General features: G+C 38.5%; 1 protein-coding gene and 1 long non-coding RNA gene across 6 annotated transcripts in view; both read left to right on the top strand.

Moving 5' to 3' along the window:
* The window catches only part of LOC122827776 (membrane-associated guanylate kinase, WW and PDZ domain-containing protein 1-like), a 100,131-nt gene that overhangs the window by 66,197 nt on the left and 13,375 nt on the right, over positions 1 to 20,559 (top strand). For all 5 annotated transcript variants that reach the window (XM_044111032.1, XM_044110955.1, XM_044110878.1 and 2 more), the window contains 3 exons: positions 13,816 to 13,850; positions 16,675 to 16,930; positions 20,266 to 20,357. In XM_044111032.1, coding sequence (XP_043966967.1) covers positions 13,816 to 13,850; positions 16,675 to 16,930; positions 20,266 to 20,357 — 383 coding nt within the window. The remainder of the gene's footprint in view (positions 1 to 13,815; positions 13,851 to 16,674; positions 16,931 to 20,265; positions 20,358 to 20,559) is intronic.
* Positions 2,412 to 4,566, top strand: LOC122828016. Its single transcript, XR_006370155.1, has 3 exons — positions 2,412 to 2,470; positions 3,914 to 4,036; positions 4,548 to 4,566. It is a non-coding gene; the product is annotated as an uncharacterized LOC122828016 (long non-coding RNA).

The following is a 20,559-nucleotide window of genomic DNA, read 5'->3' as shown; positions in this document are numbered from 1 at the left end:
TTTATGATTTTGTGTTTAAACTGTAACATATTACACAGGATTTTTTTTTTTTATTCAGGTAGACAAAATAGAAAAAACGCAGTCATCAAAACTCTTGTCTTTTTTGTAATCCGTTATTCCCTTATGTATTTTTGTTCTTCGAGACATTGTTTTGACGTATAAACTTCACACAGAATGTGCATTTGTGTTTGATTGATTATTTCTTTGTTGTATTAATGCTGTTGTAATAAATATTTTCATATAAATAAAAAAAACTACTTAAGTAACCTTGAATAGTGCCACAATTGTAAGGAAATGTATTAGTATGTTGAAAATCTGTTTAGAGGTTGCACTTATGGAAAAACTGCAAATTTCCGCATATTCTGCACTGATTGTTGTTTGGTGGTGTTTATTGGATTAGAATATGAATGTTTGAAGAAACAAAGCTCATTGACAAATTACCAGATTATGCATTTAATAGGTATTAGCGTCACTAGAAGACAACAATTATGTACAGTGTCCTCATTGCACAGTCAAGTTAAGTTTATAATTTAATTTGTCAAAAAAAAAAAAAACATTTTCCATTTCAAGGGAACCCAACTGGTCGCATCGAGTCATTGACGTGAAGTATTCACTCTTCCAGGAGTTGCTTGCACTGTCGTGGACTTTAAAGTAAACCTTCATACTGTGCATGTATGTAGTGACAGTGGAGAGGAGAAATTTCACTTTAATAGAAAGAAACTTCCAGCAGAACCTGGCTCAGTCCAATCAGCCATCTGCTACAACCAACTGGTGGTTTGAGAAGACAAAGCAGAATGTGCAAAAAAGAAACAGAAAAACTGACACAGGACTACTTATGTTAATGAAAAGTAAAAAGTTACTAGCAGGAGAAGGAGAACATTTAGCTGATGGCAGTATTGTCTCAGTAAATGGCTCCCTCCAGGATGATGTTACAGCTAAATAGAACATCAGACCAGATGTAGAAAGTCATAAGTCATCCATTGTTGTTGTGTTGGTTAGTTTCGCACAAAAAGCATGCTCAATCTGATCCCAGGAGTGTTCAGCTCCTGCAGGACTGCAGGCAGATCGTTCCATCCTCCCAAATTCTGGAGGATCTTTCTGACAAATACTTATCTGTAGGGGCAGCCAATGGGATCGTAAAAGATTTAGTTCAGTTACTGAGAGAGAGCCAATGATTGCTGCTGATTACAGAATCTCATCTTGATATTTATCTGCATTGAACTTTTCAACGTTGACAACTTGTCTTATTGTAAGGGAGGGAGATTCCACCCCACACATCACACTGCTTCAACCAAAAGCTGTGTGGCTTTGACAGAAAGTATTTCACAAATTTTTATTTATTTCTTTTTTTAAGGACTCAACACACATGCTCAAACCTGCTACTTAAAGTACAAAGCGATATTTCTCTCAATTGTGGCATCATTTGAAGCAATTAAACATGTCTTGTAATGGTATATAATTTGACATCAAGAAGCATTTTTACTACCAAGAAAAAGTCAACCAAATAAGGATTTCCTCACTTTGTGTGCTAAGTTTATGTATTATTTTGAATCACCTGGTGTGGTAACAGATACAATAGATATAAGTGTGGTCTATACCAGGGGTAAACTTGAAAAGCTGGTCGGGACAATGTGCTCTAACGAGAAAGACTAAGGGGAAAAATGGGAATAAGTTAACCTTTCAGGAAATTTCAGGATCAGAGGTTTACATGTGTTTATAATTTGAATGAATGTCACATTGATGTTAGACTTTTGATGACTGATTTGGACAAACATTCTTACAGGAGAATCTTAAAACAACACAACACTGAATTTGTTAAAAAGTTGAAAGAGTTCTTGGCGTCCAGTTTGTTCTTGCTATTATCTCATAAAATACAGTAGTAAAATGGTTGTAGAGTAAGGTGTTGTCGGTTGAAATTTTGAGGACATATTATGGATTTGTTCAACTTTGATAAAATAACATGTTCTGACAAACTACGCTGGAAGCAGAAAGACAAATAAAGATCACTGTACCCCAACCACTGGTCTTATCTCATCTGTTGTTAATGACTGAGGTAGGAATGTTTATGTTTAATGCTGTGTGCTCTCTGTATTCCAGAGCTGCCTCCAGGATGGGAGAGAATAGATGACCCGGTGTATGGAGTGTATTATGTTGAGTAAGTTAATCACCTCATTGACACATCTCTTCACAAAGACAAATGTGGGTTCTGCCACCTTTTAAGTCCTCTTGCAAATCTGGTCATTCTTTTCCATAAAAACCTACTGGTGAAGGGTTTGTTTTTTTTCCTGACAGTACAGGCACAATTATGTTTTATATCACTGTGAAATCTTTCTTTATCCTATGTTTGTCTTTCAAAGCCATATAAACAGGAAGACCCAGTATGAGAACCCAGTGTTGGAGGCGCCAAGGCCAAAAATCCTGGAACAGCAGCAACCGCCGCAGCCTCCAGAAGGTGAGCGGTATATCCGAGGTTCGTTTCCTGCCCATTTCTTTCTTTCTTCATGTCTGTCAGTGTCACGTCTTTCTTGTTTGTCTGGTGTTTGCCAGGAGTTTGGCCAGAATTTATTATTCCTCATTGTCCTGTTTTTGTTTTTTTGTTGTTATTGTTTTTAACATGTCCTCTCCAAATGTTGCAATTTTCCAAATTTTGCTACTTGTGGTTTTACCAAACTTAAGCTGGCCAAAGTCCTGGTGTGGTCTTTAAAGTTCAGGTTTTAATTTATGTGTTTTTTAGCCATTAATACCATTTTGTATTTGATCATTGTAGTATCACATCATTATAAACAAAGGGGGGTTGTTCACTTTATCTCTGTTGTTGTAAAACTGTGATGTTTGAACTGAATACTACTTGTACTTATAATTTTAGTGAATGTACAACTTGCATATAAATTAGAATATTATCTAAAAGGTCACTAATTTCAATAATTGGATTCAAAAAGAGACATTTGTGATTTTTGTTTTTGTTTATTTTTGATGATGTTGGCTTATAGAAAGAAATGTGAAAAATGTGGATGAATGAAAATGGCGCACTGGGTGTTGTAGTGGACATGGCCGCCCTGGGTTCAATTCCCAACCTGAGATCTTTGAACCTATTCTGTCTGGTAAATGCCAATAAAGCCACTAGTGCCACAAAGATGTTTTAAAAAATAGATAAGAACAAAAATTCATTTGTTTAATTCAAAAGTGGCCACCTACTGAAAGTATATCCATTTACTCTACGGGATGTGCATTCATTACTCTGTCAGGTCTCCTAGTGTAGGAATTCCTGCATCATTGAGATGTAGGATGGAGGTGATTAGCCTGTGGTTCTGCTGAGGTGTTGAAGATCTGTCAGTGTGTGATGCTGTCTGACACACTGACTTTGGCTGCAGACAATGCCTTCTGAAACTCCCACAAACTCTTAAAGTGTCTTTGCTCCACAGTCTCAAAAAGCCTGAAGTTATCCCAGTTGCTTGTGCACCTTTGTCTGCCTTTTCTTTTTAGCCTTTCTAATCATATGCTTCGATAATGCATTCTGAGAACTATCAGGTTCTTCAGCAGTACGTTTTTTGGGGGTTTTCTCTATTTTGGGGGCAATGTCAAGCAGTTCTTCCCCATGATTTCTAATACAATTTCACATTGTATTAGAAATCCCTTCTTAATGGTCTTGAGTGATATTTACATTTTTCAGAAAATTTTAGCTTTAAGCCATAATCATCAAAATTATTCAGTTAAGCACTTGAAATATTTCCATGTTTAATGAATCTATACAAGTTTCGCTTTTTTAAATAGTTAATTGAATAAATGGATACATGCAGAGTTTGCTTTAAGCTCTGTGTTTATTGTGTGTTGTTGATGTGTGTTCATGTTACATATAAATAAATTCAGCATGGTAAGTATGGGATTAAAGTGGGAATGATCGGTGTGTGTGCAGAGTGGATAGAGGAACACTCATCAGCAGCAGCTCCACTGGCAAGCTATGCTCCAAACCACCTGGAGACCTACAGGGACCCTCAGGTCCCACCTGCTCTACCTCCTGGCCCTGTTGGAGTTAAGAGTAAGTCTCACTTGTAGATATTTCTACTTCATTTTACTAACATGGTATGTGTGACCGAGGTTACTTTTTATAGTGCCACTTGGTTTTGTCCAGCAAATGAAATTATATATCCTGGCAGTAGAATATTTTACATATATATTTTTTTCTTTAATCTGATTTTAAATCATTGTATATGCTTATTTGTTTTATTGCTGTTTTATTATATTTATTTATATTTATACTTTTTGTCTTAATTTATCTTAATCAGGATCTATGTATATTATGGCTACCTTGAGCTTTTCTTCAGTCCTTAAAACCAACATCACTATTACACATTTCCATACATTTATGTTTTCCTTGCATATTTAATCTTAACTTCCTTCTATTTCCATATTGTAGTCAATTTCTATTTTCTTTCATAAATACTTTGTGTTCCCCATGTCATTTATTAAAAGTAAACAATGGGTTGTTGATTATATGCAGCATTGCTCTCTGGATCCAGAGTTTATGAGTTGTTGTTTGCTTTCTCCAGGAGGGAAACCTTTCTTCACCAGAAATCCTGCAGAGCTGAAAGGAACCTTCATCAATACCAAGTTGAAGAAAAGCCGCCGTGGATTCGGCTTCACAGTAGTTGGAGGTGATGAGCCCGATGAGTTCCTGCAGATCAAAAGTCTGGTGCTGGACGGGCCTGCAGCTGTGGATGGCAAAATGGAGACAGGTGTAGTACACAGCCTTCGTCAAAAGAGGGCACTGCTTTCATTCAGAAACCCACAAAGGTGTTTTTGCACAACTTAAATTTTGGAATCTCACTACTGTGTAACTAATAGGAAATGTAACAAACAGTAACAGAGTTTTTACTGGGTAATAGCAACATTGCTGAAGATATCGTCTTGCTTTTTGCAGGCGTAATCGTCAGTGTGAATGACACCATCGTGCTGGGCTACACTCATGCACAGGTGGTGAAGATTTTCCAGTCCATCCCTATCGGCTCAATGGTGGACCTATCCTTATGCCGTGGCTATCCGCTGCCATTTGACCCCGATGACCCCAACACCAGCCTAGTGACATCTGTGGCGATCTTGGATAAAGAGCCAATCATTGTCAATGGACAAGAGACTTTTGACGCACCCACCAATCAGGCCGGACCCATCAATGGAATGCGAGAGCCACGGCCGCACAGCCCCATGGCCGAGGTAGCCTCCAATGGTTCACACGGCTACTCCAGTGATGTGGTCACCCTGGCTTCAGCCATTGCCACTCAGCCAGAGCTGATCACCATCCACATGGAGAAGGGAGACAAAGGGTTTGGGTTCACCATCGCTGACAGTCTGACGGGAGGCGGACAGAGGGTCAAGCAGATAGTGGACTATCCAAGGTGCCGTGGCCTGAAAGAGGGGGACATCTTGATGGAGGTCAACAAGAGAAATGTCCAGAATATGAGCCACAACCAAGTGGTGGATCTGCTCAGCAAATGTCCGAGAGGCAGTGAAGTCACCATGTTAGTGCAAAGAGGTACGTGTGACATCTCAGAGTATGAAGATGATGAATGTCTGCAGGAAATGAAGTTTTGACATGACATGCTGCGAGATGAAGTGCATAAGAGAACATAGTTTAATCTGCTGAATAGACAACTGTCTGAATAGTTGGCAAGTAGAGAGTGACACAATGAAATGGAGACGAGAAAGAGAGTGGGCTGCAGGATGAAAATGCTCAGAGTGGATAGGATGGAAGGAGGAAAGGTACAGAGACAGCAGGATGAGATGAGGGTGGGGGTACAGGAGTGTGAGAAAGAGTGGGAGGATGGGTAAAGAGTCAAGATAGATGAATGAGGGGGAGAAAATTGCTGCACATTAGGTCAGAGGCTCATAGATCACTGGTAAATGTTTGTAACCTTAAATTGCCCCTGCAGTAGTTGGATGTGTTTCACATGTTTCCACACCTAATCACTATCTGAAATGAAGTAGAGTTGATCAAGCTCTGTTTTCATTGTTTGTGGATTAATGTCCTTTCCACATAATGGTTCATGTTATATTCACTATTGAAATCACATATAATAGTGTCTTACAAAAGTATTCTCACCAATAACATTTTGTTAAAATCTTCAAAATGGGGTGTGCATTTGTGCTTAGTACATTTTAATCTGTTAATCTTAAATAAAACCCGAACACAAGCTTTCAGAAAGCTCTTTTTAAGTAAATAGAGCCAACCTGTGTCTAACCTTACTACAGATTTAATAAAGTCATTCTGTGGAGATCTTAGAGGTCTGAAGATGAAGGAATACGGTAAACATTTTGTGAAGAAAGTTGTAGAGAAATTCAAAGCAGGTTTATGTAATAAAACAATATTACAAGTTTAGAGAGTTTCACAGAGCACTGCTTTGTCCATCTTCCAAAATTGGAGTGCATGGCAATCTACCTTAACTGACAGCATGCTCAAAGAGAACTCAACAAACATGGTAGCAGCACCCTCATGCTGTGTGGGTGATTTAAAAAAAAAAGCATTCTGTATTTATGTGGTAGAATGTCCAAAGCAAAGCCCGAACAAAGTCAAAATTAGTTGCAAGATTCATCAGTTGTTCATAGATTCTCTCCTTCCAGTCTAATGCAGTTTGAAATATTCTGCAAAAAAACATGAGAGAAAATGTTCAGGCTTTGAGCCATATCTCAAAAGATTTTCAGCTTCCATAAAGGTGGTTCTGCAAAAAGCATTGACTCAAGGGATCAATGCAGGATGCATGCTCCACTTCTTAGACTTTTATTTGTAAAACAAACAACAAAAGCCTCCATGTTTTTTTGTTTTTTTTACTTAATTCTGCATTATTTTTTGTTCATGCGTCGCATAGAATCCTAGTGAAATGTATTAAAGTTGTGCCCCTAACATGAGAATGTGAAAGGTAAGACACTTTAACGTATGGAGCTTTCGGAAAGGCCTTCAGTTTTAGGCTTATAAATAGACTCTGAGTTTCTAAAAACTGGACTTCTTGCCTGTTCAATCAGTACGCTTGTTCTTCTATTCAAGATGTCAAATAAGAAAAAACATGAGCTAGTATTCAAACAGACACAAGCATTCAAGGTTCCTTAGAACCTTGAATGTTTGTGGCATTTTAACGTAGCAAAATGCTACGTTATTTTGCTACGTTAAATTTCTAACCACGTGATTGCTATATTGACAGCAGTTTGGGATATGCACCACACATCTATTATGAGATCTTATGAGTTGACCTTGTGCACTGCTGCTGGAATAACTGCTGTATTGTGTTAAATGTCAGCATCATTACAAACCTCTGTGTGTGGGTTTGTGTGAAGGAGAGAGAAGACGAATAGTACAGAAGCAAGCTCCGAGGGCAAAGCACAGAAAGAGAATAAATGAGAGGATAAACGGGTAGGAGGCTCTTGTGACTACAGGAGCTGGCAGGGTGACTGGCAGGTTTGTAAATCATATCTGCTGGCTTTAACACCAACCTGTAATAACTGTGTGTTCAGGTGAGTGGTGAGGTGATGAGGGACACACAGTGCCTTTCCAGGGGTAAGTGGGAGGTGGAGGCGGGGCTGCTATTTTCAAGTGTTTGTTTGGATGCTTTAAATTTCAAATATAAGAATTAAGCAACTAATCTGGCAGGGCATTTTGTGCAAATTTTCAGTAACGTTTTTTGTAGGTTTTTCAGAAATGTTTGATTTCCAATCTATCCGTGTGTACTTTGTCTATAAATTATAGATCAAACTATAACTTGTAGACAACGTTATTGGATTGAAGGATTGAACTGATGGGCTTGCTAATGCTAATTCCATCAATTCTGTGTTGTATAATAATAATGACAGAAAAACTGCAGAGCCATAAAGACCAAAGCAGATTGTGAAAGGAGTCGATTATCCGTTGGTAAGGTGCTGTAATTATCAGCCGAAAATTCCGCAATAATAAAGAACTAAATAAAAAATACAGTGGAGAGTTTTCAGTTTCATTGGGATCCTCTTTTTTCAAACATGTCATTTTCCTCTTAGCTTAGTTACTTTACAAATATAGTAACTCTGAATAATTCCTGTTACACTATTGTGTTCTTGCTTATGCTTTTGTATTTCAGTAATGTGCAGAACTATTCAGTTTAAAGTAATTCACACTCCTGCAACGCTTTCTGCCATATCTGATTTTGAATAGATCTGAAGCCAAAGCAAGCTGCCTTTTCTTTTTTTGTTATGTGGCACAAGTGTTGCATCTGAGAGATGTCATGGAACATGCAGTTGGACAGTTGTGTCCAAACCTTTGGTCTGTACTGTATGCACAACATATGCAAAAGTTACTCAGCAGTCACAGTAATGATCTCTCGTTGTGTAACGTAGATGCTTTGTCTGTAGATTCACTCACCTCATCATGCTGAATACCGGAAGTACATGATAGGGCACTCAGTTATGTTTTCATATTAATTCACTTCACAATAACTTGACAACTTTAGGAAATCAATTTAATGCATTACAAATGACACTTTATTTCTTCATGTTTAGACCTACATAAAATGTGTTTTCAGATACATTGACATACATGATGAGACAGTAGCTTTAGATATGTAGCATCAGTAAACTGCATGAGCAGAAAACTAAATTGTAACTAATAGATTTATCCTTGAAGAAACTGCTACTGTATTTACTGAAACTCTCTGAAAGCTCCTGCCAATGAGATTTCTGTTTGACTTTATGGTTGAGGATGCCTCTGTGAGTTTATCCTCACTCCAGAGCTAGTGTGTTGGTCAACTATAGCTAAAAAGAGAGTTATAAGAGGAGTGCATGGGAATAAGAGGAGCAGGGATCACGCTTTGAAAGAGTGGAGGTGGAGGATTAGAGAAGAGAGAGGGGGAGATTTGCTGAGCAGAGCGGGAAGTTCACCAAAGGGAAGCGTGTATGAGAGGATTGGTTTCGGAGATGTACAGGAGACAGATAGCAAGGGGAGGAGGAGGAGGAGGAATAAGGTAGGCTTCATCGAGAGAAGAAAATAGAAATTAAATGCCGTTCAATCTTATGTTATAGTGTGTAGAACAGTTTCAGCTGGCTGCTGATAGGGTTTCCTCACAAGAACAACATCCTACATCCTTTTGAAAAGGCAACTTCTTTTAATGAATAGCTACAATAGGGAATATGTTATTCTAAAAAGCCTTTTATCTCTGAGTTTAGGTTTAAAGAAAAGCATAACACAAAAGGAGAACGGATACATTTTACATAATGCAAGGGTGATATTTGTAAAAAAATAAATAAATAAATAAATAAATAAATAAGGCACCTATCTTCCAAAAAAAAAATAGATCTAAAAACATTACTGGTACTTACTGTAAAATCTTTCACACAGTAATAGTTTTAGACACCAGGAGTTATGTGCACTTTTCTGGTTTACCTGTAAATTTCATAAAGAAACCTAATTAAATCAATGACATTTAATTAAGCTAATGAGCATAGCGTAGCTGTCTTCCTTTGAAAGATAAACAGTTTTCAAAATGCTGGTCTATTTAAAATTTGTTTTTTGTTTTTTTATATATTATTGAATATATTTAGAAATTATTTAATTACAGAAAATGCTAATCTGCATCAGTGGATACATTTTTATTCCAAATATTTGTTCTCCAATAAAAATAGAATGATAAATTATGAGTATCTCCTTTTTATTAAATAATTGTTCCATACCTATAAACATTAAAGATTTCATCAAGTGTTCTCACCCACTTAGGCGCTTCCCTGTAAAGGAGGGCAAGCCAGCTATGACTCCTCCATCTTCTCTTTCCATCGTTGTTGCTATGACAATCTTGCAAAGTGCTTCTGTCCCCAGAGAAAAGGAGAAAGAGGAGAGAAAATAAAAAAACTAAAGTAAGGGGAATAAAATCAAGAGGAAATGAATGTGGAGGAATGAACTATTACCAAAATAATTTAGAGCAGATGAATGGAAAGGACAGCAGGATACTGGGACAATCTTGTATGGAGTGCAAGGACAAAGGTTGATGGGCTTTATTTAATAAACCAAAGCATTACTCATTTTTTTTGTTTTCTCTAACAAAATTGATAGAAAACCTGGAGGAAGGACTATTCACTCAATCTGGGCTCAGCTTGGAGTCACCAAAGCCACAGCCTCAGCAGCTCAGAGAAGTAAGGTCCATTCAAGCTGCTGCAGATTCACTTTGAAAAAGATGAAAAACTGATAAACCTGCATAGATCGTTTGTGCCCACTCAACAACATCTATATGTTGTTTGGCCTGAATATTTAACGTTTTTGCTGCTTATGAATGGAAACAAAAAACTTGTTTGCGTGCGAGTCTGGTTTATTCTCTTATATCATCTTTTTCTGACATTAATTGAAAGATGGTAATAAATTCCTGAAAAAACATTGTAAAAATAAACCTTTTTTAACCATTATCAAAAGAAAATTTTCATACTGTGAAATAATGAGGATCCTCCTCTGTCGTCAGCATGAATGCAGATATTTTGGTAGTTTTTCTCTCCACCTTTACAACAAATAGATCTGCGCAGTCTTTTCTCGGTCTCTAAACAACTTTCGTTTCACATATTTGCCTTGTCAGGTTTGTGACTACTTTGGTTAAAAAGCCTTTATGTAGTGTCTTGCTTTCTGTTTTTTGTTGGTATTTTGTTTAGTTTCTATGCCTGCAAAACTGCTTGACATTACATTTCTCATTCTAGTAGAACCAGAATGAGTTGCACAATAGTTTAAATTCCAGTTATTATCCACAATATTCCTCTAAAAATATTTCCATTGCAGGGCGTGTTTGTGCTTGTTGATACCTCCATTTCCAAAGTGCAGTTCCCTGCAAAAACTGTTATCTTTTATTTCAGTGTTGTAGTCTTGCAATGATTTTTGTTTTTTGTTTTTCACTTTTCAGTTTATCAGTGTCCAGAAATGTTTTTTTTTTAATCTATAATAATCAACATTTGCATTGACAAAGAAAATATGGATGAATTAGAATATGATATGCTTAATCTCTCTTCAAAATGGGACATTTCATTCTAGTAAATCAGAAAAATATCTACATCTACTATCTAAAATACTTCATAGCCAGAATTAAAAGGCTTTAAACACCTAGATATGCTACTTGAAGTAAGATAAATTTTCTAAATCGTGACATCTTATGGTTACTACTAAATCTCCATAACAACTACTTCTTTTAGGTCCTGTTCCAAATTTTATTAGTGCCAACAATTGTCAAGGTTTCTGTAGCTAGGCAACAAAGAGGGTGACAGCTGAGTCTACATTCAACACTTATATTTACAGCTTGATTGACATTAAATTCAGCCCCTAAAGCATGAACCTGCTCTGCTTCTTCACCACTGTCAGATTTAGATCATGTCTAAGAATCCCAGCACCTCATCTGCAATATTGAATTTTAGAAATCCAGGAAGTTAAAATGTGGAACATCATCTTAATTCTTTGGGGAACAGATAGGGATTAAAATTGATATTTACTTCATCGCAATATACTCCATACTCAGTAAAGGCTGTGTTGGATGATGTAGCAACAATCATTTTGACAATTGTGTTGTTTAAAATAGCCCTGTAGTTATCTCTACAAAAACAAACAAGCCTAAAAAGGTATAGCTCTAGTAAATGCTCCTGTACACGCCAGTATCGAGGCATTCCAAAGTTTAAAAACCTTACAGTTTCAAAATTACAATCTTTTTAAATACCTCGGCTCTGACAAAACCAGATCTTTGACAATATGTTATTTTCACCCTTAATGTGAGCAGCTGCCGCGTAGTCAAATACTGTAGTTTTATTGAACTCTTGCTCTGTTATTTGTTCATACATAAAAAAGACTCGCTGATGTCACAGATCTATTGTGATCATAAATCAGTTTATGGCAGCTTCTTCAGAGCTGAATGAAGCAGCATGATGCAGTTCTTGGATTTATCTTGCTGAGCTTCAGCGGCTCACGAATGATTTAGTCAGCTGATTCTATAAACCAATATCATGGGTTATTTAGCTTAATCACAGATAAAAATTAATGCTGCTACAGTTGATTATTGTGGATAAGCATGCTGGAATAACTTTGGTTTACAGTCGTTAATGATTTATTTAATAAGGAGATCTGTGAAAATACAGAAGAATTAACTGCTGCTAAAGAAAGCTTTTTTCTCAACTTCATGTTCACAAAACAACACCTCACTGGTCTGGCTGTTAACATCCTGCTTGAGCTATTTCTTCTTCTTTTGACTTGACAGTTGTGATCGTTATGTTTTCTTCCTCTAAAATATATTTGCCTTGTAAGAGTGTCTTTTGCTTTGACCTTCCACTTTGTCAAGTGTAGAGTGCATGGGTCACATAACAAGTCGGTGTTATAGGAAACAATTTCATTGACATGACATTTGACCCAGTGATGGACATCTTTCCTATGTCAGCCGCACCCACAAGCACATCTGCAATCATTTAGGCCTGTGAAAAATAAAAATAAAAATTTTTTAAAAGCTTTAAGCCTCTGCTCAGTGGGCGAGATGATCCATTTGGTCCAGTAAGAGGCACACCATAATCTGAGAGATGGAGAGACCGTGCAACAGAAAAAAAAAGATGGTAATAAATTATGAATTGAGTGGAGAGGGGCTTTGCAGCAACAGAGAGTTTTAACATTTAATGATTTTTTTGCCAATGCAGCAGAAGGAGCCTGGGATGGATGTTTGCGTGATGTGTAGTGATGTCAGTGGTAGATTCCCTCTATACTCGATGTACACCCCAGAGGAAAGAAAATCTGCAACTACGTCTTTATACCAAACATGAGGACAAAGCAGGATGCAATATATGAAAGTTCTACAGTTAATATTGAAATGTTCTATTTATACCCCCTTCCCCCCGCTCAACAAAATAAAACTACCTGATCACCTTGGAAACGGCAAACCCTCTCCCCTATCCCGTCTCATGTCGTTCATGCATTCATTTATCTATTTTTGTCTCCATGTTCTGTGCCAAGAAAAAAAGCTTGATGTAGAGTCGCCTTGGGAAAAAATTAAAGAGTCCTGTGTGGGTTAAACAGCCAGGTTGTATTTCAGTAGACCTAATATTTGAGGTAGAAGATGCTTTACCTTAAATAATGAGAGATATTTGGAAAGGTTAAATGGCATGTGTGTTATTCCCTACAATGATATGCTGTTTGACATCTCCCCTGACATCTGGCTGTGCACATTAATATTTTATAGGCACAAATGAGATTGATCTTCTTGGTTATTCTTTACAGTATGTTGTAGGAGCGAGATGGAAAGAGAGAGATAAGGGCACAGTGAAGCACGGTGCACAGTAGAAGAGAAGGGAAGTGGGAGCAGCGAGGAGAAGATCAGCTTCTCAATGTCAGCCCTGAGCAAAGCAGTGGAGTTGGGAGTGGAGGAAGCAGCTCTGGAGTCACTCAGAAGATGCACACAGACAGGTTTCCCCTTTTTATGTTGCTTCTTCAGTGCAAGTAAGAGTTGAGACTCCACCTGGAGAAATGGCATGAAAGAGACCTGTAGCTGCTCCTGCTGCATCGGTCAGTCTATGTAACGCAATCAGATTGGTGACGTTCCTCTGTTTGCACGGCTGAGAGTGCGGAGTGGAGCGGGATACAGAAAAAGGGGGCGGAGATCACTTAGATCAGCGAGCAGCCCGGTGCAGTGTGTTGCTCAGTTAGAGAGAGGAGGCAGAACGAGGAGGAGGAACAGGCCAGTCGCCTTCTAGTCTGCAGCACGAACCTGAAGGTTCATCCATTCGTCCTGAGGAGGATCTGACCAGAGGGGACTGAGGAAGACCACCGCAGATCATTAATGCTCTCCCTGTCTTTGTGTCGATGTTTTGCAGGCGTGGTGCCAGCCAAGAGAAGCCCAAAGCTGGTGGTGAGTACTGTCTTCAACTCTCCTCTTTGTGTGCATATCACTGCACACTCCTCACTGAAACAAGTGCTATTTTAAGAACAGAAGGCGCAGACTTGTGAGATGTGACTGAGATCTTAAGCTTCAAAAATCTTCGCCTTTTCTTCATTACCAGCCAAGCTTTGTGCCATGCTTTGTGTGATCCTTATATTTTAATCTCTGATCTTATTCCTGACACTTTTCTTTGTTTTATATCCTCTTTACTTTGGCTTGTCATCCCACCCTTCCTGAAATGCTGCCACTCTGTGACTGATTGAGCGTAGCGTAGCCTGGGCAGAGTAGTGTAACTGCGACCAGCTGTTGAGGAGGGCAGACAGCCACAGCTCAGAGAAAGAGGCAACAAGAGAAGATTGGGATAAAAAGGGAAGAGAGTAAGGAAGGGAAACACAGCTGTGAGTCACCCAGATCACCCACAGTTACAGAGGGAACACTGACAGAGAGAAAGAGGAGAAACAATGTCATGCTCAAAAATTGTGGATTGTAAAAAAAGGAAGTAGAGAAAATCTCCGAAAGAATCAGCAAGGCAATTCTTCGAGGGTAATTGTAAATTTCACTTTTAATTTAAGAACATTTCTTTCATTACCATATGACCGCCAAAAAACACTGATTTTAAACAAAATCAGTGGCGACACATTTAAAGTGATGGTGACAATTTAAGAATTTGTGTAATGAATTATATTAAAGTTGATCAGAGTTTGTAGGAGCTAATTGTCAATCTATAAATTTCTGTCTTCCTGGAGTACAAGTAAGACATGGAATAAAGCCACATGGCCAGTAGACCGCATGAGGCGCCTTATTTATTTTGAAACTGTAGTTATTTTGAAACTACACAGTGACCAGGATGGTAAAAGAGATTAAACAATATATAATATGTTGGAGAACTGAATGGTATAGTGGAATAACCAAAACTTCTTTTCAACTCTCTGGTGATATGCATTAGCCAAAAGTGAAGTTATAGGAGTGATGCCACAAAAAAAAAAAAAAAATTCTCTCCTACTATAACAAACGTCAACATGCGGTGTTTCCTCAACTCTGAGGGACTTTAAAATAAATCATTTTCTTTGGCGAAAACGAAGCTCTGTAATGTGGTTTCTGTCACACAAACAATAAATATGTTGAAGACCATCTGATTCCCACGTGTGATGGATAATCTATGAAACTGTGGACCTGTTTTTTCTCCCAAAGATTGTAGGAATTCTTTTGAAGTGCAGAATGGCATGTAGTCCTTAAAATACCAGGGCATTAATGAAATGGATGTGGCGAATATTACCATTCGCCATTTGTTTAATGGATCTGTCAGCAATGGAATGGACCAAAGATTTAGTCAAATAAATGTCAGTGTGGCTATGACTCAAAATCAGCCTTCTTACATGTTTATCCCAGTCCTAAGCTGGACTGAGGAGAACTCTAGACAATGTAGATACTGTGCAAACAGGAATACTTAAAGAGGCCTCTTCGTCTATGTGCCAACCTTCTGAAATATTATAAATCAAGGCAAAGCAAGTGTGTCAATGACTGTGCCACCAATGGCAATGGTAGAAACAATGACTGAAAGTTAGATTCTTTATTTTATGTGTGTGTCAACTTTTGTCCGTGTCTGCGGTAGATGTCAGGGAAAAGTTCATTTCTCTCCAGTTGAGACAGAAGAAACGCTCTCCCTTAACTGACATTCAAAGCATCCATCTGACCTGACTGGATATTAGGATTAGGATTAGTTTGTATCCATCAGGGATATGGAAGTTACCTTTTCAGGTCACATGGTGTTGCATTCTGAGAAGGGGGTTAGACTCTGTTTGGGGGTCGAGTGCCAACAGTGACCATGGCTGAGTGTCACTCCAGATTAGTGTTTGTCTAAGAAAAAGCCAGATTTCTCCCCTGTGTTATGTCAGTGAAATGTCACGCTGCATGTGACTTTCCATTTGCCAAGAACATCCTCTTTGCCTTCAGTCCAGAATCTGTGTAGATGCTTGCAGTAAACTCCCATATGCAACAGAGACTCTCTGCTACGCCACCTCATTATCAAATCTCCTGTGATTGAATGAAAAGTCAATTTTGTGTGGCTGTTGTCCTCATTATGAAGCATTATGGGAATATGACCCTTCATCTCATAAAGTGTGATAAGTAGAATTACTTCCCCACTATTTCAAGCCTCATCTTATTAGTTACGATAAATAAAGAGTGATTCAGTTGTCAGAGCCGCCCCCATTTCACAGTCATAATCGCATTTTCTGAGTAGGACTTATTGTTATGTCTGGAGAGTGTTTTTTAGGCCAAGTCAACAAATATTAACATAGTATTCTGTACACACTCCAGTTTCTGTGGAGGATAAACACATGAAAAAAGGGGGAGCTTGTAAAACAAAACAAATCAAAAAATATTAAAGCATAGCACTGACATTGAGTGAATTCTGCATCTTGGTCGCATTTCTATACTGGAGATGGAAGAAAAATTTCATCTTCTGCAATAAAGAGAAATGAAATTCAGAAAAAAACAACATCTCTTTCACTTTATTTCAACCTGTCTTTGTCCTGAATCCATGGAAACCATGTCATCCCTTCTTTTACCTCACTTTTGTGTGAAATGTTCTACAGCAATATCTAAAAAAGATGACCTTGAACGGTCTTCCTCTCTCTCTCTGTTCTCTGTTTTCACTCCTGTCTTTCATTTGTTTGTTATTTTTTCCTCCTCTTTCTCACATATTTCTTCATCTTATTACTATAAGTTCACACCCACCCCTCTGGTTCTATTACACTCAAAACTGCCTCTCTTTTTTTCCCCATCCATCCAGCACCAGTTAGAGAGAAAGGACAGTCAGAGCAGCTCCCAGCACAGCGTGTGCAGCCATCGCAGCGCCCACACTGACTCTCCTAGCCACCCACCCTCTGCCATGCCCAGTGAGGCGGTGGTCCCAACTCCAGCAGCTCCTACACAGCCTCTGCCGGTCTTGCCCCCCCAGGACCCTGCAGATGGCACTCTCACCCTCCAGAAGAAGCCAGACCCTTTCAAGATCTGGGCCCAGTCCAGGAGCATGTATGAAAGTCGACGTGAGTATATTTCTTTGGTCCTGTTGGAGGCATGATAAATCTTCCATGAAGGTTTCTTCTTAAAAGCAACCACACATTGCTTCACCTGGTTAGAGTATCTAACAAGAAAACTACAAGAAATCTACAAGAAAACCTATCAGAAAGATTTGAGGCACGTGCGTGTTGCATATTAGGGCTTTTTTGTGCTTGCTTCAAGATTTTACTCATCGTCACATCCGATTCTGTGACAAAACCAGCCTTGAGGGAGAAGTGTCCTTGGGAGGAAGCTAATCAAAAGGCTTATAATGTGTTTTAATTTGCCACATATACACACAACGTCAATACCTTCCTCTTCAAAATCTGACGTACAAATCTTTTAAATGAAAGGTCACAAATTCAAAGGTGGATGCACCTCATGTTGAAAGATAAAACATAATCTCATCAGACGAAGCAAGAGAGAACATCTCATGCATTGAAAAGTTTACTCAGATGGCAAACTAAAAAAAAAAACACACACAATTGATACCTCAGATTACAGCTATAAAGCTCTTTTTTATCCCATCTAGTCCATGGCTTGCTCATGCAATATTCATGGAAAAATACTGAAATTGTGATGAGAAGGAGAGTCTGTGTGATCTAAATCATTCAGACCTGCAGAAGTATGCAGTGCTATAAACTCTCAAATCCTGCTTCATGTCGCAACAAAAAGCCATTATGTAATCGGAGTGGGATGATGTGCACGGCAAGTTTGTTGTTGGCTTGTCGAATTACTGTTCTTGGCCTGATGCGCTAGATGTGCACCAGCCGCATGTTGCGGAGTTGCTTAATAAGAATGTCAGCAAGAAGAAACTAGGACTGCTGCTAATTAAATATTAACTGGGTCTTGAGAGGGTTGCTTTAAGCTGCAGATGATTGGTGTATATGTTTGATAACCTCTGAAGAAGCTACAGCCCCTTTTTTGATTCAGCGGGGGAGCAAGAGGAGACACAATGAAACAAGAAAGAGAAAACAGAATTGCTAACAGCCCTAGATTTCCTGACTCCATTTTCATGCTGTTCATACTGCCCCATCCCAGCAAACACTGCTTAAGTTCGTGAGCAGATGCATTTTTACATGCACCGTATGCACTTGAAAAGCACTGTTTCAGTGAGGGAGAGTGTGATGGAAGGGTGAATCCTAAGAGCAGAAAGAGAAAGTCGGTTGGCTTCTTTTTGACGTTTCTCATGAAAAGAAAATAATTGACACGGTCAGTATAGATAAACAGATAGATGTGTTGGCCCTTCTTTACATAATTTTAATTCTGCCATAGTGTGCAGTTTGTTTGCATCAAAACCAATTTAAGGTTATGTCACAGCATTTCAATCACAGTATGAACTTTGACTAGATAATTTCAAACTCTCTTCTTTTGATAAAGTTAAAGGTGGACCTCCTATTATGATTCCATCAGTGTCTTGTTGCATCTTAAACACTAATGTGTGTCAAATAAAGCATAAACTGAGAAAAGTTGCAAGGGCAAGTAGAGAAAACCCTCAGGATTTTCGATGTGTCCCTGCTCCTATTCTAAAAGATTAATTAATTATTTTCTCAGTAAGGTTGCACAGTCAACCTCAGACTGGGATCTTTCTTCATGGAGTTTGCTTGTTCCTGCTGTGTATCTCCCTGTGTACGAGTGCTTTCCCTCCTGGTGCTCCAGCCTTCTCCTCTAGTCCGAAGACCTGACTGCCAGGCTAATTGGTCTCGCTTAGTGACCCTTTGTTGAGTGTTTGTCCTGTTTTGTGTATTTTGTCTGTCCTGTGATGGATTGATGACCTGTCCAAGGTATACCCCACCTCTTACCCAATGAGAGATAGGCATCAGCTCCCACATGACTTCGTAAGGTCAAGTTTGTGATATGAATGAAGGGATGGGTGGAGGGATGGAGTGATGGCTCGCCATTGAAAGAACTTTAAACCATAGGAAGAGCTTGTGGTGCCCTTTTTGAAACGGCAACTTTTACATATGTCTATACCCTTGATAACAGTAACCTGTCTAGTGTGAGCAGATAGTAATGACTGTGTTATTCTTGTCTGCTAACTTGTATGCATTCTATGTATGCAAATTCTCCAGAAATGCTCTGGTGGAGCATTTCTGGAGTAAAATAGATGGTAAACATCTTTTTTGTTTTAACCTCTGACTTTGTTTCGCTTCTCAACCAAGAAGCTGTCTTAATTCTGACCCATGGAAATGGAAAAGAGATGGCTTCTCTTTTCTCTTTAAAATATATACACAAAGCTTTGATCACTTCTCCTCACAGGTGAACTGAGGGTTAATTAGAACCTTAGCAGTGATTTTAATTCAAACTAACCACACATTAGATGAAGGCGAGGGACATGGGTTCACGGCCGGCCTCAAGAGGCAGCCGTGCTGACAGCAGGCAGTGCATTAAAAGAAGCCTTGTGCCTCCTGTGCATGCTGGCCCTGTGGGTTGAGCAGACTGACACTGAACTGCCTGCGTCCTCTTCCACAGTCTGCTTACTCTGTGGCAAGATGCAAATGTGTGGGACACTGCACATGTTTGAGTAAGATGCAAATCAGAGAAGCGACAGTAATAGGAAGAAAGAAATCAATCTACAATTTGTGTTGTAAATACAAATTAATAGTGTATTTCCTTTAGGTGTTTTGTTAGGTTTTCATTGAGGTTATTTTAAATAGAACATGCACAAGACGATAGAAGCAACCAATCACAAACTACAATGTTACTACACTGACCAATGAGTTCTTAAATAGACGGGTTTAGATATGTTTCGACTTTCAATAAAAAGTTTGTTTGGTGTAAAACACAAGGCCAACAATGGTTCATTTGCAAAAACCTTTCTAAATTACAAGAGAGAATAGAAGTGATAAAATAAAAGTCATAATGAAAACCTAAAACTTAAATAATGTTCAAATTAGTAATGATTAAAAAAATATGAAGAAATGGACAATACCACGTCTTTGGTTGAGAAAATGTTGAGAAGTAGACACAAAGCAAATATATAGAAGCTCTTCACCAGGTGGTCTTTATATGCAAAAAGAAAAAAATGGTTAAAGGGAGTAAGTTGAGACTCCTTAAATGGCTTCCTCTAGGAAGGAAAGGACTAAATACAAAAGTACTGGGCCTGGTGTACTCTCTATAAGAAAGTAAGACAAAGAAAAAACACAAATGTATCTTGGATATTTCTGTGACAATGCCTTTGCAAAAAGGACAAGACACACTGAGCAATGAAGCACTGATTAAGTGATTAAAAACACTGGTTGTAGTTGGTAAAAATAGGAACTTCTAGGTTTGTAATGGATGAATAAGGAGTCATCTCACTGGTTCTTTATGTATGTTTCAGTGCCAGATTGCCAGGAGCAAGACATTTTCCTGTGGCGAAAGGATACTGGTTTTGGCTTCCGCATTTTGGGAGGAAATGAGCCTGGAGAACCTGTAAGTGTCTCTTCACCTTTAAATCTCATTATTTACTGTAAATGCTTACAAATTAATAGATAAGTGTGTATATAAATGCTTACATAAAGTAACAAAACTTTTCTGAATGCTCCTCAGTTTGAGGCTGCTTGCTTCATTAGTTTTTCTCCTCCCTGTCTTTTCAGTTCTGTCTGCCTTTACACCAGCATAGCACAAAGTCTTA

The sequence above is a fragment of the Gambusia affinis genome, linkage group LG01 (genome assembly GCF_019740435.1).
Source record: "Gambusia affinis linkage group LG01, SWU_Gaff_1.0, whole genome shotgun sequence".
NCBI lineage: Eukaryota > Metazoa > Chordata > Actinopteri > Cyprinodontiformes > Poeciliidae > Gambusia > Gambusia affinis.
Note: the sequence above shows the minus strand (reverse complement) of the source record. Positions and strands in the feature narration are given on the sequence as shown.